Source organism: Trichomycterus rosablanca, chromosome 3 (genome assembly GCF_030014385.1).
Source record: "Trichomycterus rosablanca isolate fTriRos1 chromosome 3, fTriRos1.hap1, whole genome shotgun sequence".
NCBI lineage: Eukaryota > Metazoa > Chordata > Actinopteri > Siluriformes > Trichomycteridae > Trichomycterus > Trichomycterus rosablanca.
Window position 1 is genome coordinate 13,319,117 of NC_085990.1, and position 27,606 is coordinate 13,346,722.

The window sequence follows — 27,606 nt, forward strand, 5'->3', positions numbered from 1 at the left end:
ATGTGCAACTTTGGCGACCCCATGCGGCCTTCTGATTGAGAACGTTGAGAAGGACTGATCAGACAGTAGTGCATTATATCACAAATAAAATTACATCACAATTAAATAAAAGGTCAAATTGTTTTTAAACACAAAAACTACATTAAAACGTATATATAACGTTAATTGCAAGCAACAAAAATGAAATCATTTGCTGACAATTTGTGAATTAACTTTTTATAATAATTTTATAAAAAATAAATGGCCTATTTTTGTAGCATCTACCAGTTTAGTAAATACTGATAATAGAGCAGCTCTAAAGAAGGATCCAAGACCAACTCAAAAGCACCCAACATACACCAGAGTTCCATTTTATATATGAGACTAACCATAATGCTTATGCTTACTCCTCTAAACCTGGCCACAAATAAGGGCACTTGTTAGGATGGCTACTTCAAAACAAAGTACAAGGGCACTTAAAGATGCATTAGGTCATCGCCCCCGACAAGATTGGTAATAATAATAATTAATGATTAATAATATGTCTGGAATAAAAGATAAAGTTCAACTTGATAAAACAAAATATAGAACTGTCTCCACATGTGATGTAAAGCCTTTATTAGCAATATGTTATAATTATAGGATGTTTTGTACATTGTAAGCTAAAGTAGTTTATAGGAATTTCAAACAGAAAGTCATTTCATATAAAATGATTCGTGCAATTCGAGGATACTTGCGTTCAATGAATGATTAAATTACAGACATAAAACAAACACACACACACACACACATTCACAAAAATGAACTTTAAAAATTAAACAAGTTTTTTCTAACTTTCAATATTTCTAACTGATCAACTAACATTTCCGCTACATTACTTCATTTTCTTAACTTTTATCATTTTAAAACTTCTTTATTTTAGTTCCCTGAGCAGCAGACTCAAAGGTCACTTTTATAAGAACTGTAATTTGCCTGCAGGTCATTTTGACGTCATTATAACTAGGTCCTTGTGCAAACTCTTAGCATTCTGTTAAGCAACATTATAAGGTAACCACTTCCTCAAGAAGTCAGGTGCAATTTACATGAATCAACTTTTGACTGATAATAGATTATACAATGTCATAAAATTCATCAAATAGCATTTCCTTTCCTTACAATTTATGTTTTATACACTGTATAGACAAATGTATGTGGCCTTGACTTAAACTCTTTAGACATTCCAATAAGCTCAGTAGTTTATAGCATGTTAAAATAAAAACTTTATTATTTAAAATATATTTCAAGTTAGATTTATCTGACTAAAACTAAAATTTTGTGACCCCCATGTGCAACTGTGGCGACCCCATGCGGCCTTCTGACCTCAAGGTTGAGAACAACTAAAAAGACATTGGTAGTGCCTGCAGTACTGCAGCTCTCTCTAGTGGCAAACATTACGAATTTACTCATGCTCAGGCATTTAAATAGTTAGTTGTTTAATAAATAAAATTCATTGGGATTTAAGAGGGTAATGAATAAAGTACATAAAAACATATGTAGTATATACAGTATATAATAAATATAATCAAAGTGAAATCTAAGTGTAATCAGACTACATACGACATGCAGTATTGTAGTGCAGTGGCTAGGGGACCTCAGTGAGCCTAGAGGGGGGGGTCTGGTCACATTTTATTAAGAAGAGTAAAAACAAGTAAACTGAATAGGTTTGTGATATCATGTAAATATACTTTAAACTGCCTGTAGGATACATTGGGTCTTTGAGAATGGACACATATTTGATTTGTCCACCACACAAGTGCAAAAGTCAACAGACGGCGACTCAGAAAGATTCTGATGCAGTTGGTGATGCAGAGCCCACTGAAGTACACCAAGGTGAGGAAGATTCCACCATCACTTCAACAAAAGCACTGTTCTAGTGTCTCATATTTAATTCATTTGTTAATTTACAACCACAAATCAGAAAAAGTTAGGACAGTATGGAAAATGCAAATAAAATAAAAATGCAGTGTTCCTTACATTTACTTTGACTTTCATTTGATTGCAGACAGTTTGAACCCACGATATTTCATGTTATGTCTGGACTGCAACACATTTCAGGACTGCAACACAATCCAAAAAAGTTGAAACAGGGGCAAATTAGGGCTAGTGATGAGGTGAAACAACTAAATAATGATGTGATGTCAACAGGTGTTTGTAATCATGGTTTGGTACAAAAGCAGCATCCGGGAAAGGCTGAGTCTTTAAACAGAGATGATCAGAGAACCTCAAGTTTGTCAACAAAAGTGTGAGAAAATGATTAAATTGTTGAAAAACAATGTACCTCAAAGAAAGATCGGAAGGGATTTGCATATTTCTCCCTCTACAGTGCATAATATCATTAAACGATTCAAGGAATTGGGAGGAATTTCAGTGCGTAAAGGCCATGGGTGCAAGCATAAGCAAAATGCCCGTGAGCTTTGATTCCTCAGAACCGCAACTCAACAATAGCTAATATAACCACATGGGTGAGGGATTACTTTTGCAAACCTTTGTCAAGCACTACAATACAGAGTTACATGCACAAATGCCACTTATAACTTTACTGTGCAAAAAAGAAGCCCGATTGTGATTCTCTTTTATTTATCTAAATAATGAATGCCCTTTTATTTCTGAGGTAGGTACAAACTATGCAAAACAATTTTGAATTTGGCAACCAGGCGTATAGCGCCAGTGACGTCAACCAGGCGAGGTGTATAGCGCCAGTGCCCTCTGCTGTTTAAAGTGAATATCAATTCATTTTACATGTCAAATCGATTTGAATCAGGGAATTTTTAAATCGGTTATTAACTGTCTTGTGGTGCATCGTTACATCCCTAGTAAAAACTAGTAAATGAATTAATAAATGAAACAGTAATTTTGTTGTATGCATTTATTAATTTACAGTTGAATGTAATACAGCCTTGAAAAACTTTTTAGTCTCATAAAATAGTTATATAATATATAATCTTGGCATTATTTCACAAATAAAATGACATCACAATTAAATAAAATGTCAAATATTTTAGTTTTTAAAATGTTAAATGTTTTTAAACACAAAAACTACATTAAAAAGTAATAAAATAAAAATGAAATCATTTGCTGACAATTTGTGAATTAACTTTTTATAATAAAAAGTAATAATAGATAATAGAGCAGTTCTAGAGAAGGATACAAGACCAACTCAAAAGCATCCAACATACACCAGAGTTCCATTTTAAATATGAGACTAACCATAATGCCTATGGATGCTCCTCTAAACCTGGCCACAAATAAGGGCACTTGTTAGGATGGCTACTTCAAAACAAAGTACAAGGGCACTTAAAGTTGCATTAGGTCATCGCCCCCGACAAGATTGGTATCAATAATAACAATAATAATTAATGATTAATAATGTGTCTAATATAAAAGATAAATTTCAACTTGATAAAACAAAATATAGAACTGTCTCCACATGTGATGTAAAGCCTTTATTAGCAATATGTTATAATTATAGGATGTTTTGTACATTGTAAGCTAAAGTAGTTTATAGGAATTTCAAACAGAAAGTCATTTCATATAAAATAATTCGTGCAATTTCCCTGAGGATACTTATATTCAGTGAATGATTAAATTACAGACATAACACAAACACACACACACACACAAACACACACATTTACAAACATGAACTTTAAAAATTAAACAAGTTCTCTTTTTTAATATTTCTAACTGATCAACTAACATTTCCGCTATATTACTTCATTTTCTTAACTTCTATCATTTTAAAACTTTGTTTTATTTGCCTAAGCAGCAGACTCAAAGGTCACTTTTATGAGAACCATAATTTGCCTGCAGGTCATTTTGAAGTCATTATAACTAGGTCCTTGTGCAAACTCTTTGCATTCTGTTAAGCAACATTATAAGGTAACCACTTCCTCAAGAAGTTTCTACATACTGTATCTTAATCAACTCTTGGTGTTGTCCGTGACAAGTCAGGTGCAATTTACATTAATCAACTTTTGACTGATAATAGATTATACAATGTCATAAAATTCATCAAATAGCATTTCCTTTCCTTTAAATTAAGGTTTTTACACTATATAGACAAATGTATGTGGCCTAAACTTGAACTCTTTAGACATTACATTCCAAAACTATAAAACTTCCCCTATGGATTTGAAAAATATATGTATTATCTAATATCTTTACTAAATATAACGCTCTGTTCTCATTATAAGTACCTGAAATGTATAATCGAATATGCTATGATATCAATAGTAAAAAGCAATGAAATCAGCTTATCTGTTTATTTATCCTCATCTTCATCTGGGTTTCAGTGGTTCCAACCACCAGGACACACTGGGTGCAAAGCAGGATTATGCCAATCCATCGCAGCAAACATTTACTTATTTTTTACTTTTTTTTTTTACTTAACATTTACTTATTTACTTTTGAGTAGCCAAATTACCTATGTCTTTTTAATGGCTTAAAAGAGTTCTCTTTAATTAGAGTATGATGAATGTATGCAGACACACTAAAAATGTCATGCAGACCCTAATGCCAAGTTCACACTACACGACTCCAAGTCGTCAGGTCGCTGTACAGTTCACACTACACGACTGGATCTCTTGTAATCTGAAGTCTGTCAAGTCGGTGTGGCTTTCACACTACACGACTGATCGGCGATAGTGGGTTTCACACTACACCATCTATCACCAACTGGAATCACAGCTGAGCTTCTCTGAATAAGTAGACCTATTTACTGATAAATATTCTAATTCAGGAACATACACCGATCAGCCATAACATTAAAACCACCTCCTTGTTTTTACACACTGTCCATGTTATCAGCTCCACTTACCATATAAAAACACTTTGTACTTCTACAATGCTTTGTTAGCCCCCTTTCATGCTGTTCTTCAATGGTCACAGGACCACAACAGAGTAGGCAAAATTTGGGTGGTGGGTCATTCTCAGCAATGCTGATGGAGTTTTTAAACACCTTACTGTCACTGCTGGACTGAGAATAGTTCACCAACCAAAAAAGTCCAGCCAACAGCGTCCTGTGACCATTGATGAAGGTCTAGAAGATGACCAACTCAAACAGCAGCAATAGATGAGCGATCGTCTCTGACTTTACATCTACAAGATGGACCAACTAGGTAGGAGTGTCTAATAGAGTGTACAGCGAGTGGTCATGGTATTTAAAAGCTCAGTTTCACAGATCCACTTATACCAGCACAACACACACTAACACACCACCACCATGTCAGTGTCACTTCAGTGATGAGAATCATCCACCACCTAAATAATACCTGCTCTGTGGGGGTCCTGACCATTAAAGAACAGGGTGAAAGTAGGATAAAAAGATATGTAGAGAAATAGATGGACTACAGTCAGTAATTGTAGAACTACAAAGTGCTTCTATATGGTAAGTGGAGCTGATAAAATAGACAGTGTGTGTAGAGACAAGGAGGTGGTTTTAATGTTATGGCTGACCGGTGTATGTATGTGACAAAACTGTAATCTAAAAAAGCTAAACAAAAATCAGCCATAAATTGTGAAGATATGTTATATGATGCGTTTAGGCAGTGCCTCCTTTTAATTAGATCTGGAGACAAAGAGGATTGTGGTAAATTATCTCCTGTTTTTTGTTTTAATGTGATTAATTCAGCTTGCATTTTAATATTTTGAATTCTTGTTTTGTGGGATTTACTTATGTTTTGTTTACACAAATGTACATTTCCCCTTACCCTTATTACTTATCTATATGCATTTTAATTCACTTTTTCGCAATAGCAAGTCATTTCCAGGATTTGGACATTTGTCTTGTATTTTCTTTTCCAGATGATTGGGGGTTGAATTAAATTCACAGCTCTTTTTAACAGAATTGTTGAAATGTACATGTGTTTTACCGTGTAGAATTTAGGATTTGGTCTGTGTCCAGTGCTGCAATATTGATTATATCACTTTTTCACTCCAGCATAGATAGTATCAGGGCTAGTCGTTGCTCCCTGTAATAGACAAATTGTCAGTTTGTCAGTTATGTAATGTGATTTCTATGGCTCTTTTTAATTCCAATTTGTACTTTAGTGCATTTCTAATACTGTTTTGTAACAAACTGGCATTCCTAATAGTTGATAAAAAAGTTTCTTTAAATAATATAAAATTTAAAGCAAGAGGCAGTTATACAGCAGCTATATAGCACAATAAGGGTGTGTTTGAAAACCCAGTGAGCTACCTTGCTGTCTAACTGCCTACATAGGCAGCTGCCTAAGTAGAGAGGATTCTATTAAGTCATCGATTTATAAGTCAGATTATTTAGATTCACGCTTAGACACACTTAGCACTTCCATTAGTTTTCGCTTACTAGCCTTATGTCATTCAAACCAATGGGATGAGGTGGCACAACATGCTTGCATGTCAACTAACATCTCCCTTGTGTACCTAAAATGGTTAAATCCGCTGACAAGCCCGAATTTGCAAATAAATGACACTTGTGCACGGTTATACAAATTAAAAATCAATGAAAATTTATATTTAAAATGTTTGAAAAGTTGAGCCGCACTGAATGCTGGGATTGCCTTCACCGCCAGGGCAGCATCAGATGTATGGAATCAAAAAAGGGTCATAAAGATTTTGAGTTTGTAAAACAAAAGTCACAAATGTACTGAAACTTGTAAATGCATTTAAACAACTACATGCACGAAAAATCCAAATCCACAAATGAACTGGAATGTGCAAACATGAAACAGAAATTAATATTAATAATAATTCAAATGTACAAATGTGAAAAAAATATTTTAAATATATATAAATATATATTTTTTAATTTGTAAAAAATATTAGCATTTGTAAATCCGATCTTGTGAATGTGTGGAGTTAAAATCCTCTCATTCACCTTCTCTGCTGCAGTTGCGAAACTCTTGCTGCAGTTGCGAATTTTGACCCTGTTTTGACGCCTAATTGATGGACCAATAGGAAAGCTTTAAGCTGGACCAATCAGATTGCGAGGTTTGTTTAACTAATCAGAACACTGATTTGTTGCTGTCACTCAATTTCGGCACGCTGTTGGAACACGCCTCCCAATATCAGTCATGGAGCTTCCAGCCAGAGGTACAATGGAGAGTCAGGTAAGGAACAATGCTAGCTCATGTTTCTTTTGCAGAAAGTTCGTTTTAAAAATATAACAGGCAGGCTCTGTGTAGTGCTTTTATTTATATTGTCAGTTTGACTCCTGTGGAGGCGTGTTCCAACAGCGTGCCGAAATTGAGTGACAGCAACAAATCAGTGTTCTGATTAGTTAAACAAACCTCGCAATCTGATTGGTCCAGCTTAAAGCTTTCCTATTGGTCCATCAATTAGGCGTCAAAACAGGGTCAAAATTCGCAACTGCAGCAAGAGTTTCGCAACTGCAGCAGAGAAGGTGAATGAGAGGATTTTAACTCCACACATTCACAAGCTCGGATTTACAAATGCTAATATTTTTTACAAATTAAAAAATATATATTTATATATATTTAAAATATTTTTTTCACATTTGTACATTTGAATTATTATTAATATTAATTTCTGTTTCATGTTTGCACATTCCAGTTCATTTGTGGATTTGGATTTTTCGTGCATGTAGTTGTTTAAATGCATTTACAAGTTTCAGTACATTTGTGACTTTTGTTTTACAAACTCAAAATCTTTATGACCCTTTTTTGATTCCATACAGATGCTCCCTCGTTATTCTGTCAAAATACCATTCATTTTTATACTAGGCAGCATTTTAAGGTATCTAAGAATTCGACCAGCCTTCTTCTCGGGAGCGCGTAGGATGACGTAAAATGCGTCTACGTAGAGAGCTCACTAGGTTTTCGAACACATCCTAAGTCATTAGCCTAATTATTCTACAGTTGTTTTGTATATAAAGAAATGATCAGCACTTGGGTGATGCTGCAGTTTAAAACATTAGCTCACCACTACTAAGATTTCATCTTTCAAGACAGTTGATTTAACTGTCCAAATAAAGTAAAACACAACTGTTTACCTGATTATATTGTGAGGGTTTAGCCGCTGCTCTTGCTGGCAATCCGCTTTGCCTCTGATTTGCGGAATGTTGGATGTCTGCATAGTGTAACTCCTAAAGAAAAATGACACTTTGTAAAACAGCAAGCAATATCTTATTTATATTTACACTGTTAGTTTATCATTATTATTATTATTGCATTTTTGAGTTTGTATATTACTCAAAAGTACTTTAGAGAAAAAAGAGTAAATATCTACAAATTAAAGTTAATTTATAGTTAACTACACCAGGGGTTTTCAACCTTTTTGGACATGTGCCTGTAAGGTTTCCTGCGGCGTTGGGGTTAACCTAGCTTGGTCCCCGGCGTTGCAGGAATTACAGATCCTCTGGAACAAAGGCCTTAAATTAGAGGTCTCCTAATTAAGGCTGACGACCTGCAGCTGCACCTGCTTATTTAAGCAGGTACCATGCAGCCACAGGTTGTCATGCCTTTGTCCCTGTTTCGTTTGGTTTGGTTTCTTTTAGTTTAAGTCGACGGGTTTTTGTTTTACTCCCAGCCACTGCAAGGATTGGCTGGTGATTTAGCACACGGGTTCCCCGAATTTCGCGACGGCGATTTCGGGGTGTCCCGTGTGCTAAACAGGTGTGCGGCTTCCCGATCGTGCTGAGGCGCGGTCGGTGACATGGCCACCTGTCCCCGAACTTCGCCACAGGTGATTTCGGGGGGTTTTCTTATTTCCAGTAGGTGTGCTTCTGCCCGGTAGCAGCATGGTGCGGCTGGAGACGGAACCGCCGGTTTTCCCGGGCTGTGCTGAGGCGAGTTCGGACCTTTCTCTCATTTTCCTATAGATCGGCTCCATCGCCAGCTGTGCTGTAAAACGCGGCTGGTGACGGAGCCATCTGATCCCCGAACTGCGCGACGGCGAGCTCGGGGTTTTTCTCTTGTTTCCACCATGGAGAAGCTCCATCCCTTCAGCACCAGTTGCGACGGCCTCGCAAGCCGCGATGGGTATTCGCGACACGGTGAAGTTTTCTTTAGTTAAATGTTTTATCCCTGGTTATTATTTGTTTACTTTTATTAATAAAACTTTTTGTTATAATTCTCTGCATCCTGGGTCCTGTTTATTCCCCCCACGTAACAGAAAGGCATGACCATTAAATGGACCCGCGGAGAACTCCCGATTCCCTCTCAAAAAATTTTTTGGGGGGGCCCTCCCGGCCCTCCCTGGCTACTTCCCCGGCTGCTTGAGTCCACCCGAGGGGACTCAGGCTGCGGGGGCTTCTGACCTTAGGAGTGGTCCTCTTTAACTCCCCGGTTGCTTGAGTCCACCCGAGGGGACTCGGGCTGCGGGGCTTAGGACCTCAGGAGCGGTCCTTTTTGAGAGGGGCGTACTGTAAGGTTTCCTGCGGCGTTGGGGTTAACCTAGCTTGGTCCCCGGCGTTGCAGGAATTACAGATCCTCTGGAACAAAGGCCTTAAATTAGAGGTCTCCTAATTAAGGCTGACGACCTGCAGCTGCACCTGCTTATTTAAGCAGGTACCATGCAGCCACAGGTTGTCATGCCTTTGTCCCTGTTTCGTTTGGTTTGGTTTCTTTTAGTTTAAGTCGACGGGTTTTTGTTTTACTCCCAGCCACTGCAAGGATTGGCTGGTGATTTAGCACACGGGTTCCCCGAATTTCGCGACGGCGATTTCGGGGTGTCCCGTGTGCTAAACAGGTGTGCGGCTTCCCGATCGTGCTGAGGCGCGGTCGGTGACATGGCCACCTGTCCCCGAACTTTGCGACGGCGAGTTCGGCGTGTTCCTTGCACAATACGGGTTGGTTTCATTCCAGCTTCGGCTTGGTGACAAACCACCCGATTCCCGAACTTTGCGACGGTGAGTTCGGTGTATCCCGAACATCGCGACGGCGAGTTCGGCGTGTTCCTTGCACTATACGGGTTGGCTGTTTTCCCCCGCCGCTTATGCGGTCTTTGGGAATTCATCCCACGAGCCCGTTATGCAAGCGCTCCGGGCGTGTTTCTTGCACTATACGGGTTGGCTGTTTTCCCCCGCCGCTTATGCGGTCTTTGGGAATTCAGTCCGCGAACCCGTTATGCAAGCGCTCCGGGTTGGCTGTGTTTCCCCCGCCGCTTAAGCGGTCTTTGGGAATACAGTCATCGCTCCGAACGACGCGACGGCGAGTTCGGTGTGTTCCTTGCGCTAAACGGATTGGTTGCATTCCAGCTGCGGCTGACGAGCAAGCCATCCGTTTCCCCGAACATCGCGACGGCGAGTTTGGTTTTTCCTATTTCCTATAGGTGTGCTTCTGCCCGGTGACAGCATGGTGCGGCTGGTGACAGAGCCACCGGTTTCCCCGAACTTCGCCACAGGTGATTTCGGGGGGTTTTCTTATTTCGTATAGGTGTGCTTCTGCCCGGTGACAGCATGGTGCGGCTGGTGACAGAGCCACCGGTTTCCCCGAACTTCGCCACAGGTGATTTCGGGGGGTTTTCTTATTTCCAGTAGGTGTGCTTCTGCCCGGTAGCAGCATGGTGCGGCTGGAGACGGAACCGCCGGTTTTCCCGGGCTGTGCTGAGGCGAGTTCGGACCTTTCTCTCATTTTCCTATAGATCGGCTCCATCGCCAGCTGTGCTGTAAAACGCGGCTGGTGACGGAGCCATCTGATCCCCGAACTGCGCGACGGCGAGCTCGGGGTTTTTCTCTTGTTTCCACCATGGAGAAGCTCCATCCCTTCAGCACCAGTTGCGACGGCCTCGCAAGCCGCGATGGGGATTCGCGACACGGTGAAGTTTTCTTTAGTTAAATGTTTTATCCCTGGTTATTATTTGTTTACTTTTATTAATAAAACTTTTTGTTATAATTCTCTGCATCCTGGGTCCTGTTTATTCCCCCCACGTAACAGTGCCCCCTTTCTATCCAAACGATTTCAAGACCACATTGGCAGCTTGAGACTCTCAACTTATTAAGAAAGTCCCAATAACCTAGACTAACATCTAACGAACTCCCGGCCTCACTGGCCTCAGATAAGGTTGGTGTTCATGGTTCTATCGTTAGAACGAGACTGAAAATTGCTGTCCATGTAAGATTTGCTGACCAAACACCACTTCCAACCAAGAAAAGCATACAGTGCTTTTGCCAAAATGTGCTCTTAGTAAGCCAGTAAGCCGCAAGTCAAACTTCAACTCTTAATGGCTCAAAGGTAAAATAAGGGATTTAGAATAGCCAGGTCATAGGTGTGGTGGCAGGACATTAAACAGATAGTTTATGCTTTAAAGCCATCCAAAGTGGCTGAATTAAAGCCAACTCTCTTTTCAGAAATGTAATGAATCTTTATTTATCCGGTTTCTTGCTAAACCAGTTTAAAGTTGAAGAAGTTTAGGGATCCAGTTACTTTTTCACATGGGTGCTACAGGTGCTGCATAATGTTTGTCTTTTAATAAAGGAAGTGGTCAGTGAAAGAAAAAACTGTTTGATTCTTATCTTTTGTATCACTGTCATCATACATTTTGTATGAGGATCTAAGACCGTTTAGTGCAGCGGTCCCCAACCTTTTTTTCACCATGGATCGGTTTTATATAAGATATAATTTCATGGACCGGTAGGGGATGGAGGATTTAAAATAGATTAACTATAGCATGGAAAATCAGTGTGGATTCTGAGCTTTTTTCGCTGCAACAAGACACTGCTCCCACCTAGTGTTGATAGGAGACAGTAACGCCTGAAAAGTTTTGGAAATTTAATTGCTCTTGTAGTGATTTCTAATTATTTATTCTTTCTGTGCTGCGAAAATTCTTTTCTGTCTGCGGCCCGGTGGTTAGGGACCATGGTTTAGTGTGACAAATATGCAAAGATCAAGAAAGGAAATCAAGTGCGGTCAATTATTTTAAATCATTGTAGATCCTGCATTCCATGTGAAATTTGGGACACTATTCCAGGTCTGCTTTACTGTCCAAGCTGCAAGTATGTTGAGCTCATCAATAACTATAGTTTCCATACAACTGTATGTGAAGCTGTGTAAACTCATTACATCAGACAAAGCCCGCAGGCTCATAAAAATGCAGGCACTGGACTGCTTCGTTTATTGCTTAACCTGTACTGAGCAATATATCCATGGCTACTACACTAGGAAGTAAAAAAAGAATTACGTGTGTACCATGCCAGGACAAAGTCTACAATGGCTTACAGTAAGAGATCTGTATCTGCATTACCAGGAACAAACTTTGTCTCTTTAAATAGGTCTCTACAATAGCAGCTATAAAATAACCAGCAGTCAATTGATGCCACATACCCTTATCAAACTTCCTTATAATCAATACTTTTTATACTTATGATACTTTATCAATTCCATAAACATGGACTCTTTTCCAAAGACATAAAATATGTCACTCACATGTTCATCTCCATTTTGTGTTGCTGTGTAAAGAAAGAATACAAATAATAAAAATGTTTGTAACACATTAAAATGCTGTAACATTATGTGAAGATTTCAATTTAAATCACAGTATAACCTTCAGCAAAAAATGACTTCTTTTTAGTAATGACTTCAGTGGGTCTGGTGTCATGGATTTCTGTGCTGGAAAGTGTGCTGGTTCATCATAGGGCAACTACAGGGTGTCCCAAAATGAACTGAAATTTTTTTAATAAAACACATTTTTTATTTGAACATTAATAATATTTTTGCTTTATTTGAAAGTAAAGACATGGAGGTTATGTATGTAACAAAACATCTGACAAACGACCGCCTCGACCGTAGCGGGACATGATGAAATTTTCCATGACACGTTGACATAATTTCAGCAATGTTGTGTCAAATTTCTTCTTTGAGGTCCTCAATGGATTGTGGTTTGTTGGTGTACACTTTATCCTTAAGATAACCCAAAAGAAAGAAGTCTAACGGTGTCAAGGCACATAATCTTGGCAGCCAATTCACATCACCATTTTTAAAGTGATTTTTTTCCAATTTCTACACGTTGTTCGATTAAGTACCTTTTCATGATTTATCCTCAAAGTTTACTAATGACAGCAATTTAATCTCTAACTGTAACTCTAAAATTACATTGGGGGGTTAGAAATAACCGGTTAGAAAAGCAGCGATCGCTGTTACAGGACGTGTTTGTGTTTAATACTCTGTTTACAGTGTCGATACAAGTGATTCATGAGTCGACTCGTTTTAAGCGCAGCGTAAGTTTCTTTTCTCAGTCATCTCTCCGTGTTTACTGTTATAATGAATGTTGCGGTTGTAAATAAGCACCAACTACTACAGAACATTTTGTGTGACTCGCTTACATTATAAAGTTCAGGCTTAATTATACTGGTTATTACCACAGAGCGGGAGCCGACTCAGAGTCGTTTACGATTTACCGAGGTGAACCACGAATGTATGTGCTGATAGAATCGACTCAGATGGGATCGTACTGTATTATCTTTTTAAAGTAAATATTTCAATCAGCAGAATCGCATCGCGTGTATGATGTGCACAATGTTAATTACGTGCGTTTATTAATGAACGTTTACGTTAGCTTGTCAGAAGCTTTCTCAATGATGATGGCAACCTAAGCAACTGTTCCACTGCACTATTTTACACTAAAAACTACACTGTTCCAAAATGCTCCAGATTGCATCATTCTAAATAGGTATCGGTATCGGTGAGTACAAAAATACATGTACTTGTACTCGTACTCGGTTGGGAAAAAATGGTATTGATGCATCCCTAATCACTACTATTGTGTGTATAAACGTATAACAACATATAATAGTCCATGGCTCCTGACCCACTGCAATAATGATCAGGATAAACCAGTTAGCCTTTGCCATCCAGATGAAGTTCTGAATAATTCTGATAATCTTAGATAGATCATTATTTCTTTAAAGATTGAAGAGGGTTGAGATCCACTTCTACTAGTCTGCACTCCAAAACAGAATATACAGCTTTGCTGTTGTTCAAATCTGGTGACTGGGAAGGCTTTAGATGGTGCTTGACTTTATCCTGCTGTTCAACCAACCACCCTTAAATCATTTGTAAAGGATCTATAAAATCATTAATATCCTGTAATATAAATAAGAGGGTGCATTTTTGTTGGCTTTTATACAACTAAGCAAAGCACTGCCATTTTGGATCCTTCATTGTAAAGTTGGGCAAAAGACTTCATTTGGATTCATCCAAACATAAATCTGTAATTCTGAGTTTGGGGGGCAAATTAAGTCATAAAAGGTTTTTTAGAATAGTCCAACATCCAGTACAGACCATCCACAACTTCCAACATGGATTTAAGCAGTACACAATAGTCCTGCTCTTTGTTAGGTCATAAAATATAATAACAGGTTTTCATACCTTATTGTTATATCACATAAATGAATGTTACTTTATTATCCTGATCTGATCAAAACCACAGAGATATCTGCAGACTTTAAGAACCAGTACTTGCTCATAAATAATCTTTAGACATACCTCTGTTCTGCTTATCTTGTCTCAAGGTGCTTTTTGATCTGCATGTTAAGGACAGTAAAATAGAAAGGGTATTGAATGGTATCACTCCAAATCAAGTATTTAATTAAAATACACAATAGTTACACAACACTGATGAATTCCTTTTAAATGTTTAATTTAGTTTTTAGTTTTAAACCTTTAGTTTTCTTATTCAAACTGCTTTATGTTGACCTGCAGTTGTGCTCTAGATGTTATCAAAACTTAAACCGACCTTTCAGGCTGTGTCTTTTTATTGTGGGTAATAATTAACCATTGTCTAAACATCCAGCAGAAGATGTGTAGCCTTGTAGGAAATAAAACCATTGTATTGTGAATTCCCACTATGCACTACAAAAAGGTTGGTTTGACTTTAGTAGATTTGAATGTGTATATTATTTTAAAAGATTTAAGTCAACCACTTAAAAATATGTCGAACTAGTTTTTATATTTCAGTCATTTCTGCAACTGCAACTTAGTTCAAAAGCAAACGATCATAAATTGAAATTTTGCATAAGTTATATAACAAAATCTGCTGGGACATAAAATATGGACAAAATATAGCACACAATATAGTCTAATATTTCTATGTTCCCTAGCTCTTTTAACTTTAACAGACTTTTTGTACAGTTCACATTCTCTCAAAAGGGTTTAGATCAGTTCTTTATTAAAGCTACGATACAGATAAGATTAGAGTACAAGCTATTATCCTCTTGGAACACCAGATTTACCGTTCTGGGGTGCGTTTTCCAAAACGTTTGTTACGCTAAGCACTTCGTAACCTCTTAAGTTGAACTTTCCGTGCACAAAAACGATAAATTCAGCCAGTATGTCTTAAAAAAAACTCAGACTCACTGGTTCTATACATGTCAACATCACCTTTATAAAAATAGAAACTATCATAAAAAAAAAAAAAAAAGATTGAACGAAAGATTGAAATGATGCAGGTCATTCATTCAAATTTGACTAAAATATGCAATGCTGTATTTCAATGTTTAAATCATTTTATTCACCTGATAAATTTTTTTAGTTTTATTAAGGTATATATGAAATCCTTTGTTGATGTACACATCTGAATGAAATAGATTAAATGCTTTTTCAGAGGGCAGAGTAGAAATAGATGGCATTGGTTAGCTATAACTCTGCCATTGAAAGCTGCTTGGCCATAAAGTCCTGCTGATCAGGTAAAGCCTGGACTGTGCAGAGAAAGGCCCATGAGATGACCCAGGACTACTTAAAGAATTACTTAAACCTTGTTCGTAGTTTCTGAGACTTTTGAGGGCTTTTGGGAAACACTTGCAAAAGAATGTACGGCAATCTTGTTTCTTTATTATTTCATAAACTTTCTTCAATGCACCAGTTTCGATGGTGGCCAAACAGCCCCAGAGCTTAACACTACACTGCGTGACAATAAGTACAGTGTTGTTTATGTTTTCCACTTTGTTATGTAGCATATTCTGTAGCATATTATTCTGTTTTCTGAGATCTGTAGAGACACTTTTACACTGATTAATTAAAAACAGAAGTTGACATGTATATTTCTGACTACGTAGAACACTACAGAGCAGGTATTATTTAGTTGGTGGATCATTCTCAGCACTGCAGTGACACTGACATGGTGGTGGTGTGTTAGTGTGTGTTGTGCTGGTATGAGTAGATCAGACACAGCAGCGCTGCTGGAGCTTTTAAATACCATGTCCACTCTATTAGACACTCCTACCTAGTTGGTCCACCTTGTAGACGTAAAGTCAGAGACGATCGCTCATCTATTGCTGCATCTTGAGTTGGTCATCTTCTAGACCTTCATCAGTGGTCACAGGATGCTGCCCACAGGGCGCTGTTGGCTGGATATATTTTTGGTTGGTGGACTATTCTCAGTCCAGCAGTGACAGTGAGGTGTTTAAAAACTTCAGCAGCGCTGCTGTATCTTATCCACTCATACCAGCACAACACACACTAACACACCACCACCATGTCAGTGTCACTGCAGTGCTGAGAATGACCCACCACCTAAATAATACCTGCTCTGTAGTGGTCCTATGGGGGTCCTGACCATTAAAGAACAGCAGGAAAGGGGGCTAACAAAGCATGTGGAGAAACAGATGGACTACAGTCAGTAATTGTACAGTACAGTAGAACTACAACGTGCTTCTATATGTTAAGTGGAGCTGATAAAATGGACAGTGAGTGTAGAAACAAGGAGGTGGTTTTAATGTTATGGGTAATGGGTGTATGTAACGAAAAATGAACAAAACCAAAAAGTGGCATGAAAACCTCCTGATCCACCAACTCGTTAATCACATACATGACTGCCACAACCTGGGATCTGTCTCAATTTGACTTGAATTGGACATTTAAGTTTTAAGTGATTTAGTAAAACCTGATAAAGCTAAATTTTCAACAATTCTGTCACACACGCTGTTTACGTCTATCAAGTACAAAATAACTACATTAACAATTAAGAATGTATATTTAATACATTGCTGCATTGTTTATTTATTACTTTCTTTACTTTAAAAATTAACAAAATAGAAAATCTGGCCGGGTGGGCTTAAACTCTCATGTAACTGTTAAGCATTCGCATGGGAAATTGGAAGCTTACAAATATTTTTGTTGACTAGTGATGACCATTAGTCCATAAACAATACCTCTAAAAAGAACTTAAATTTAAAGTACATTTTAATTTCAGTAAGGGTTGACTATACTTACAGTTTCTTGGTTTTCACAAAGTAGACAATTAAACCGACAACTGCAGCAACTACTAATAACACCGCAATAACAATCCCAGCTATAGCTCCTCCAGACAGCGAACCTCCACTTTCACCACCAGTCCCTTTTTAAAAAAAAACAAAGACACAAGCAAATCACAGACATTACAAACAAACTTAAATGTTTACTTACACTTCTGTGTGATTGAAGACTTTGTTTTTGCATAATCTAAGTAAAACTAAGATTACAACTTATGCATCATATATACTGAAGTATACTGCCAACTTTTTTTTAATCAGTAGAGGCTGATTAAACTTGTTTCGGTGGTTCTTGGATTATTGACCTATTTTTAGCATAAGGTGACAGTTTTGGGTTTTTCCCCATATGATTGATTCACTGTAATTTAATAAAAAATACCTTTGACTTTCAAGATGTGGGTTTTCGAGACAGTAAGATTAGTGATAGAATTTAAGGCTGTGCAGTTGTATATTCCACTGTTACTAAAGTTAGCCCGTTCCACAGTAAATACATTTGAAGTTTCCACAGTTAAACTCCCATTAAACTCCCATCTGTATGAAGGAGGTGGTTCAGATTCAGTAATGCAATATAATTCTACTCTTGTTCCCTCCTCCACATCTCCTTTTCCATCAATCCTGATAATATCTGGTCCATCTGTAACATAGAAAACATGTAAACACAACTGAGATGTTCATCACCAGATCCATCACAGCACTCATAAATCATAACATTTCTACTCACAGTTAACAGTCATCCTGAACTCTGCAGTATCAAAGCTGACCGGGTTGCTGATATTACATTGGTACAGTCCAGTGTCTGTTCTCTTCACAGGATTGATCATTACTGTTCTGTGATCAGCTGAGAATGCGATATTGTCGCTAGCAGACAACTTCTCATTATTCTTCGTCCATTCAGTATTGACGATGGTCCCGCTGACATTACAGGTTAAATTAGTAGAATCACCTTCTATTGGGTCACCTGTTGGTCCAGTAAGTGTCACTCCAGATATCATTTCTATCAAAGTCACAATTGATCACAAATATCAGTACAAAAATGTATAAAAAAAACTATAAAGTCATGTACTGAGATAAAACATTATTTATTTATTTATTGTTAATACACATTTAAAATTAACACATGGATACAATCTTTTAATATGTGGGATTAGGGGTGTTGGTGAAAAAAATAACATAAACCGCACATTAAAAAGGAGCTTGACTTTGAAGTGACAACGGCTTTGTTGCATTGTGAGTCCAAAGTAATATAGTATTCTATTTGATAAATAAATGAATAGTAATATAAGTAATATAAAGATATTTGCTTTGATATTTTTTAAAGGTATTATAACTTTAAATACACTATATAGCCTTTGATGCACTCATTAGCTTGTTGGACATGCCACTCCAAAACCATTGGCATTAAAATGATCCACTTTCTATAGGTGTGACTAAAACACCTGAACTTAAAGAATGGAATGGGTGTCCACCAAAATTTACTTGGTCAAATAGTAAAACAAGGAAATGAGTAATAGTGTATTTTTGATTGTTTTTAATAGCTTTTTTTTTCTTTACTGGAAAACTTGAACCTAAATGTCCATAGTCAAATTGATGCAATCCCACTGTTTGTTAAATGTGGGTTTCAACCCACAAAGTTGAATCAGTTCATCTGGACAGTTTGTTGTAGAGATACGTTTCGTTACTCATCCAAGTGACTTCTTCAGTCTGAGCTGGTGGTGGATACCCCAACCTTATATGCAGTTGATTTGCATAACAATCGATCAGTACCCACCAGGGTTATTATCGTTAACGAAAACGAACGAAATAACGAAAACTGAAATTGAAAAAACATTTTCGTTAACTGAAATAAATAAAAATGATAATTAAAAGAAAAAAACGATAACTAACTGAAACTGTATTTTGCGTTTACAAAACTAACTAAAACGTACTAAAATTATAGATAGAATACCCTTCGTTTTCGTGTTTGTCAATTTATTTATGAGCATTGTGAACTGATATGAAATCGATTATTTCCACTCGAGCAGTTTTACGTTAGCTACCCGCCTTTCCCAATCCGTTCCCTCCTCACTAACACTATCTTCACTAAGTGCATGAAGCAGAACGCTGATTAAGAACAATATAAGCACAGGCGGACACAGTCAATTCTGAGACCTTCCCTACACACTTGCTCCCTATGCAACACTTAACATTCTTAAAGGACCAGACAATATATTTGTAATTCACATTACATGACCAGTGAGACGTTAGAAAACAACTTTCTTTTTCCTAGAATAGCCCCTTTTTTTTAAGAAAAATTGTTCTTGTGTGAATTACAACTGCAGGAAAAACTACAGCAGATGCAAAAGGTGCACCGGGCCCATGGCAGGGGGGCCTCCACGACATGAACTCAACCACTCACCTCATTGCCCCCCCACATTGGCTGCACTCACCAGGTCGACGTTATTATATTACAATATTTTCGTTAAGTAAAATTAAAAGAACTAAACTGTGCAGTAAAAATACCAGAGGCAGGAAATTGGACTTGAAGTGTAACTTCTGAGTGACTTTTAATTCATTCTGATCAGCTATTAGCATCTGCAATTTGTTGAGGGGGCCCAACATTATTTATCGCGTGACAGCCCTAATTATTATGTTCATGTGTGTCCTTTTCAGCAGCAGTATTGCACACATTTTGCACCTAAGGCTGCTATCTTGTGGACTGTTACAGTTTTTGTGGACAGTTGGTTGTTCAACAGTAATTGAATACATTTTTTAAATGGTATCTTTTGTTGAGTTTTTATTACACAATACTTACTCTGACCTTTTTGAATCCTGCACCTGAAAAATAACCAAAAGTATGAAAAAACTAAAACTAATACTAGAACTAATAAAAACTAAACTAAAACTAAGCATTAAAAAATAATAAAAACTAATAAAAACTGGCAAACCCACTCTAAAAACTAATTAAAACTAACTGAATTAGAGAAAAAAAAGTCAAAACGAAATAAAACTAAACTATAATGAAAAATCCAAAACTATTATAACCTTGTTACCCACTGCATAACAATGAAACCAGTGATCAGGTCCATATGCAAATCACAATGACCATTAATTACAATGGCCATGTGTGCCTTTCACATTGATCAAGAAGGCCATTTGAATGTTGTTATCCCAACTGGGCATTTGTAAAAGCTGGAAAATGTACAAACACTGCTCCAGTGGAACGAAGGGAGGAGAAGGACAACCGTTGTCTAAGCGCAAACCAGTGGTGATTCCTTATGTGGCGGTAGTAGCAGAACAATTGAGACGGATATTCTCCAAACATCGCATTTCAGTTGCTTTCAAACCCCAAAACATGCTACGCCAGAAATTAGTTCACACCTAAGCACCGGGTTCCTCGACAAAACAGAGTAACGTAGTGTATGCTGTTGGGTGCCGGAAGGATTGCAGGAAACTATACATCGGGGAAACTAAACGGATTGCCCAGCATAGAAGATCGACCTCTTCTGGCCAGGACTATGCAGGTTACACTCACCTGCAAGCCAGTGGCCACTCATTTAATGATGAAGATGTGCAGATCCTTGACAAGAAGGAATGCAGGTTTGAACGAGGAGTCAAAGAGGTTATCTATGTGAAGAGAGAACGGCAACCCCTGAACTGAGTGTGGGGGGGCTGAGAGTACATCTCTCACCATCTTATAGCACCGTGCTATGCAAAAGGCACACATGGCCATGGTAATTAATGGTCATTGTGATTTGCATATGGACCTGATCACCGGTTTCATTGTTATGCAAATCAAATGCATATAAGTTTGGGGTATTCACCACCAGCTCAGACTGAAGAAGTCACTTCGTATCGCTACAACAAACTGTCCAGATGAACTGATTCAACTTTGTGCATTATCTACTTCGTTCACACATGTCCAGCCGTCATTGTCTAAAGTTACATCAGAAAAGAAATTTCCAACAAATCTGTTCAAAACATCATGCCTAGCTTGTCCTCTTTCAGTGCATGTCAACTCATTTACCAAACTATAACCCACCTAGAACAGTAATGTTGATGGGTTTAAATGTGGTGTATCTCAGGGTTTTGTTGTTATGGCTGTTGCAAGTGTAGCTGCCACTTTGATTGGTCTGAATGTTAACCAGTTTAAGCTCTGGGCCCATTGTAACCAATGTCGTTCCATTCACCATCCACTGAAACTCAGCAGCTGGATGTGACTCCGCTGAACAGGTAATTGTGATGTTAGATCCAGAGATGTAGATGGGTTTCACTGAAGTTGCATTAACAACAATATTTTCTGGACCATCTGCAATGGAAAAGTCCACACTGAATCAGCTTTGGTTTCATTGCTGTCTCATTTAGACCTGGTATATCATGCGTGTTGATTAAAGGTACCACATCATCTTGTCAACATGTCACATGGTGTGATGAAACTCACAGTAGATTGTAAGGTTCAGAGGATGACTCTTTTCTTTGCTGACAGGGTTGGATGCCTCACATGTGTAAGGGCCTGAATCGTCTCTCGTCAGACTGGTAATGGTGAGAGTCTTGTTTTCTCCCACTGTTGTTACCTCAGAGCTGCCGTTTAGCCAAAGAATTGAAATGGGCTCGGAACCCGAGGCAGAACATTTGAGACTCACAGTGCTGTTGAATTCAACAAGCTCTGTCTCATTTGGTAGTATGGTTACATTAGAGACTGGCTCTGGGGGATAAAAGTTAATACAGAGGTCAGGTTTTCACCAAGGCTTGCACTACTGATATGCATGTACTGTATAACATTATGCCACTTTGCCCTGACCACCTCACCTTATATAAACAACAAAAACAATTTGTGGATACCCAACACGTGGATTGCAATTGTTGAAAACAAGCAACAATATGAGGGTCATGGGGTAGTGAGCGCCCCAAGACAAAGATGCCAGGTGTAACCCTGCAATGTTAGAAGGGGAACTGGCAGCAGCTAAAACCTGGTATGCTACCACACCAATCATGAAAAAACTTAAACCAGAAGGGTGCCTGCAACAGCTACAAAACCATGAAGCTTCCATAGTCCACTGACTGAGCTCCCGGGAAGCAGAACAGAAGAACACCTGCAAAAAGGCCAAGAGAAGCCATGCAAGTTATCAATTCTGTCCTTTAGCAAAGCACATCAGCCACTGAACAAGAAACAGAACAAGAAAAAACAGACACACAGAGAGTCAAGAAATTAAAGGACTCAGTTCCGAGCTGAGTCCAAGAAACACTTTTAAAGAGCAACGCCCAGCTGAAGCAAGTAATGTTTGATTAGCTGCAGAGACTGTGTTGAAGTGCTGGTAGGCATGGGCACAGTAGATAGGAATGTTTATACATTTATTTAAAAAAAACAAGGTTTATAAAGAATAGGCTCAGCCTTAGCCTTCAGAACAGCTTAAATCTTTCTAAATGCTCTACTACAAGTTCTGAATTGTTTGTGGTGGGATGTTGGAGCACTATTTAGAAAAAAAAAAAAACATTTATTCATGTTGATTCTTGAGACCATCATCAATATAGCCCATATTACTTATCAGCAGTCTGGACAAACCAGCTAGACTGACATCAAATCCATCTGATCACAATTGTTTTCATAAACACTAATGTCAACAATGAAGCTCTTGACCCATGTCTGTGTCATTTTATACACTGCACTGCTGGCACATGCCTGGCTGGTTAAATAATTATATAATAAAAATATTAAATTTAATAAAATGCCCAGGGGTGTAAACATTTTTATCCAATTAAAAGACTAAACTCATGTTGATTTGGACAAATATTACAATTTTACACATCTTTTTATTTATTTATTTTTTAATCATTTTTACCCCTTTTTCTCCCACTTTAGTGCATTCAATATCATCCCGTCAATCATCCTCTCACTAATGCTGGTCCCTGCTCCTGATTGGGGCTGACGAGGATGCTCCACGCTTCCTCCGACACGTGCACAGCAATCGACCGTCTAATCACCTACACTTGATGAGTGCAGCACGGCAGAGCACTGCGCACGGAGGATCACACCCTCCACCACACTCCTTCCCATCTCCATGCAGGACCCCAACCACCAACCAGCCAGCAGAGGGTGGAATTGCACTAGTTTGAGAGAGAGAGAGTCCCCCTTTCAGCTTATTCCCGCCCCTTATCTGAAGGACAAGCCAATCGTTGTTCATGTAGCCACTCAGCCCCAGCCGGCAAGGCTACTTAGATTATGTTTTGCAACTATGCTGTAAAGTGGCATCTGTAACTGTAAGTAGGCATCAATTTGACCATGGTTGACATACACTGCCATGACTGTTCCATTTTTAAGCATTTAATCATTTTAGTTGTGTCAGATAAACATGCAATTCAAAGAACCACTGTTTATTAGTTGCCTCATGTTGCTTTGAAATCTTAAAAATTAAAGTACCAATTGTCATAGCTTAATAGACAATTTATGTGGTTAGGCACCATTTAATGTAATAGAGCTCACAAGTGCAACTGTTTGTAATTGTGATTTAGTCAAACACCAGTTTATGTGGTCTTTTCATTATTTTGTCTATCAACTGTGTCTATACATAAACTGCTCCTTGTGCTTTGATTTTCAGAGAAATGTAAATTGTTTAGTACGTTTGTTACAGTCATGTAAGAAAAATAGTTTTCTTACTTACCAAACACATGCAGTGAAGTTGTATCAGTAGGAACTACTCCATCTTTGTTTACAGTCAGGGTGTATTCTCCTTCATCTTTCATAGTTAAATGCTTAAGCTCCAGAGAAAGACTGTTGTTGTTAAACACAGCTCTGTTTGAGTAAGCAGGATCATAGATAATCTTATCACCAACTACAGTAACAATGTTTGTTCTACCAAAATTCCAGTAGATCAGTGTATAAGGTGGAGGAGGAATTGTCTTTGGGTTAAACATCACATTCTTTGTAAGTGTTCCATTCACACTGCCAGGTAAAATCACCTCATAGCCAAAAACCAGACCTGTGGTGAGAAAAAAATAAACAATAAAAATAAGAAAAACATGAAAATCTGAAAGGTCTTTAGTTTAAAAACAAATTTTACTAGTGCTAACATTTTTTATAAAACCTCTATAAAAGCTTTTGATTCTATTTATTTTTATTTAAAAAAATAATATATCTTGTTTGAATGTTTTGTTAGCTTGTGATCCTTATCTTCATAATTTATTAGCTAAATTAACATACAAAGATGTTTGTCAACTTTAACTTTAACATCATCCTAAAAACTTACAAGTCCAATTCCAAAAAATGTTGGCATAGTATGTACCATAAAAATAAAAGCCGAAACTAGTGATTAGTCTATCTATCAACATATCTTTTGCAAGTATTTAATTGAAAACAGCCCAAAAAAAAAATTATTAAGCTATCAAATTTGATAAACTTCTACAATTATGAAATTCATATGTACAACACAACCCTTAAAAACTTGGCAGGAGCAATGTAAAACTAATAAATATGTAAAATGAGCAAAAACACCAATTATGAAACTTTCTAAAGTACACATGTTACATGTAAACATGTAACAGGTCATGCAGTCATGATGTGGTATAATCAATGCATTAAGTCATTCACAAGCTAGGATGTGTTAAGGTTAACTAATAGACCAACAGTTTAAGAACATTGTTTGTTACTGCATGATTGCAAGTAATTTAGAAATTATTTTTATAGGTTTTTTTTTTTATTATATATCATATTGTAAATACAGGGGTTGGACAAAATAACTGAAACACCTGGTTTTAGACCACAATAATTTATTAGTATGGTGTAGGGCCTCCTTTTGCGGCCAATACAGCGTCAATTCGTCTTGGAAATGACATATACAAGTCCTGCACAGTGGTCAGAGGGATTTTAAGCCATTCTTCTTGCAGGATAGTGGCCAGGTCACTACGTGATGCTGGTGGAGGAAAACGTTTCCTGACTCGCTTCTCCAAAACACCCCAAAGTGGCTCAATAATATTTAGATCTGGTGACTGTGCAGGCCATGGGAGATGTTCAACTTCACTTTCATGTTCATCAAACCAATCTTTCACCAGTCTTGCTGTGTGTATTGGTGCATTGTCATCCTGATACACGGCACCGCCATTGGATGCACATGGTCCTCCAGAATGGTTCGGTAGTCCTTGGCAGTGACGCGCCCATCTAGCACAAGTATTGGGCCAAGGGAATGCCATGATATGGCAGCCCAAACCATCACTGATCCACCCCCATGCTTCACTCTGGGCATGCAACAGTCTGGGTGGTACGCTTCTTTGGGGCTTCTCCACACCGTAACTCTCCCGGATGTGGGGAAAACAGTAAAGGTGGACTCATCAGAGAACAATACATGTTTCACATTGTCCACAGCCCAAGATTTGCGCTCCTTGCACCATTGAAACCGACGTTTGGCATTGGCACGAGTGACCAAAGGTTTGGCTATAGCAGCCCGGCCGTGTATATTGACCCTGTGGAGCTCCCGACGGACAGTTCTGGTGGAAACAGGAGAGTTGAGGTGCACATTTAATTCTGCCGTGATTTGGGCAGCCGTGGTTTTATGTTTTTTGGATACAATCCGGGTTAGCACCCGAACATCCCTTTCAGACAGCTTCCTCTTGCGTCCACAGTTAATCCTGTTGGATGTGGTTTGTCCTTCTTGGTGGTATGCTGACATTACCCTGGATACCGTGGCTCTTGATACATCACAAAGACTTGCTGTCTTGGTCACAGATGCGCCAGCAAGACGTGCACCAACAATTTGTCCTCTTTTGAACTCTGGTATGTCACCCATAATGTTGTGTGCATTGCAATATTTTGAGCAAAACTGTGCTCTTACCCTGCTAATTGAACCTTCACACTCTGCTCTTACTGGTGCAATGTGCAATTAATGAAGATTGGCCACCAGACTGGTCCAATTTAGCCATGAAACCTACCACACTAAAATGACAGGTGTTTCAGTTATTTTGTCCAACCCCTGTATATACTGTTGTAAAAAAAGCTAATTTAGCGCATTTTTCTGCACCTCTAACTAATTTCAAGATATGTGGTGGCACAACCACTTAGGGGGCAATTACTTATTTACATGTGTTTATGTTTACCCATGTTGTTTTTATTTTATATTAAAATGTGTTTATAATATCTGAAACATGTAGATGTGACAAATTACCAGAAGTAGAAGAAATTGGGAGGGGGCACATAGAGTATATACACTGTTGCAAAAAATTAAATTTATAAATGTTTAAAAAAAAATAACGTTTGTGATAGGTAAATTACTTTGTTGTGTGGATATAAACAATGGTTTGACATTAATCAGTCAACTTCCACAAGAATATACACTACACATATTTATCTACATTATAAAAGGATTATAAAATAAAGATGAAAATAATTATGTATTTATTTTATAATATTTTAAGTCTAATATTTTAAGTACTAATGTCAAACCATTTTGACACGAAATTATTATACATTTATTGATCTTCATAATAACAATAATATAAAATTATATACAATAAATAAAATTGTTCGAAAATAAAAGTTTCCAAAAATAAGATCTGTAGTAGTTGAAGAACATTGATGTAACATCTATAAAACAAATTATACGCAAATGTAATAGATTTATTTATCTTAAATATGAAATATTGCACATTTATTGATCTTCATTATTAAATTAATATAAAATAAATAAAACCTTTTCAAAGGTATGTAGATGTGGGACAGTAATGTGTGTATAAAACTTGTTTGATATCAGTAAATAAATACAAAAAAAATTCAAAAGATAAGGTTTGTAGTAGGTGAGGGACAGTGATGTGTGAATATAAAAGTTGATTCGACTTTAACCGATTTATTTATCTAATTAAATGCATTGTGAACGTTTGGTTAGTTTTACGACGGTCCCTAAATTATTATCAGCAGTGGAAGCTTGAACAGACGTAATAAATCTAGTCTTAGATTTAACATAAAATTGTAATTATGATGTGTTGCCTATTTTCATCTGCCTATGAAATGGTACATCTGTAGGTATTAGGTGTTATTTCTAACACTGAGTTTGACTGAAACCCTGAATGTTAAAACGAACGTTAAATATTAAACTAATTTACCCGCACTGTGCAACTCTGCACTAAACTTACGGTAAGAAAATGTATAGTTTAAAATAGCAGTAAAATAAAGAGTTAAACAGTCATGTCTCTTTAGATCTTTAACTGTACTTTCAGTGAATAGAGTAATTATAACAATAATAACAGTAACAATAAAAAAAATAAAAACAATAACAGGTTAATAAATATTACTTACCAACACATGTCAGCAGAAGCAGAGACACCGTGCAGTTTACACCACGTAAATCCATCAGTACTGATCCAAAACTTCACTTTTGTTTCAAAAAACACGAAACCTGTTATTTTTTATCTAACAACACATTTCTGCTTCTAATTATCTGATACGA

The 27,606-nt window shown here is 37.6% G+C and overlaps 1 protein-coding gene across 1 annotated transcript; it reads right to left on the reverse strand.

Moving 5' to 3' along the window:
• Nucleotides 1–5,795: 5,795 nt before the first annotated feature.
• LOC134310094 (carcinoembryonic antigen-related cell adhesion molecule 5-like) lies at nt 5,796–27,606 on the reverse strand. Its single transcript, XM_062991610.1, has 11 exons — nt 27,456–27,606; nt 23,836–24,153; nt 21,618–21,881; nt 21,219–21,485; nt 17,922–18,194; nt 17,580–17,834; nt 17,163–17,286; nt 14,439–14,476; nt 12,381–12,403; nt 8,009–8,101; nt 5,796–5,987 (listed from the first exon to the last, which is right to left on the reverse strand). Exons 1-11 carry the CDS (start codon nt 27,508–27,510, stop codon nt 5,940–5,942), a joined length of 1,758 nt encoding a protein of 585 aa, XP_062847680.1. The 5' UTR covers nt 27,511–27,606; the 3' UTR covers nt 5,796–5,939.

Excerpts from the sequence above, each read along its gene's own strand:
- LOC134310094 (XM_062991610.1), bottom strand. The coding sequence starts at position 27,510 with ATGGATTTACGTGGTGTAAACTGCACGGTGTCTCTGCTTCTGCTGACA. Across the intron at positions 14,477-17,162 it reads TTTGTGAAAACCAAGAAACT|ATCAAAAAGCACCTTGAGAC; the intron begins GTAAGTATAGTC and ends CTTAACATGCAG. Across the intron at positions 8,102-12,380 it reads CACAAAATGGAGATGAACAT|GAGTTACACTATGCAGACAT; the intron begins GTGAGTGACATA and ends ATTTTTCTTTAG.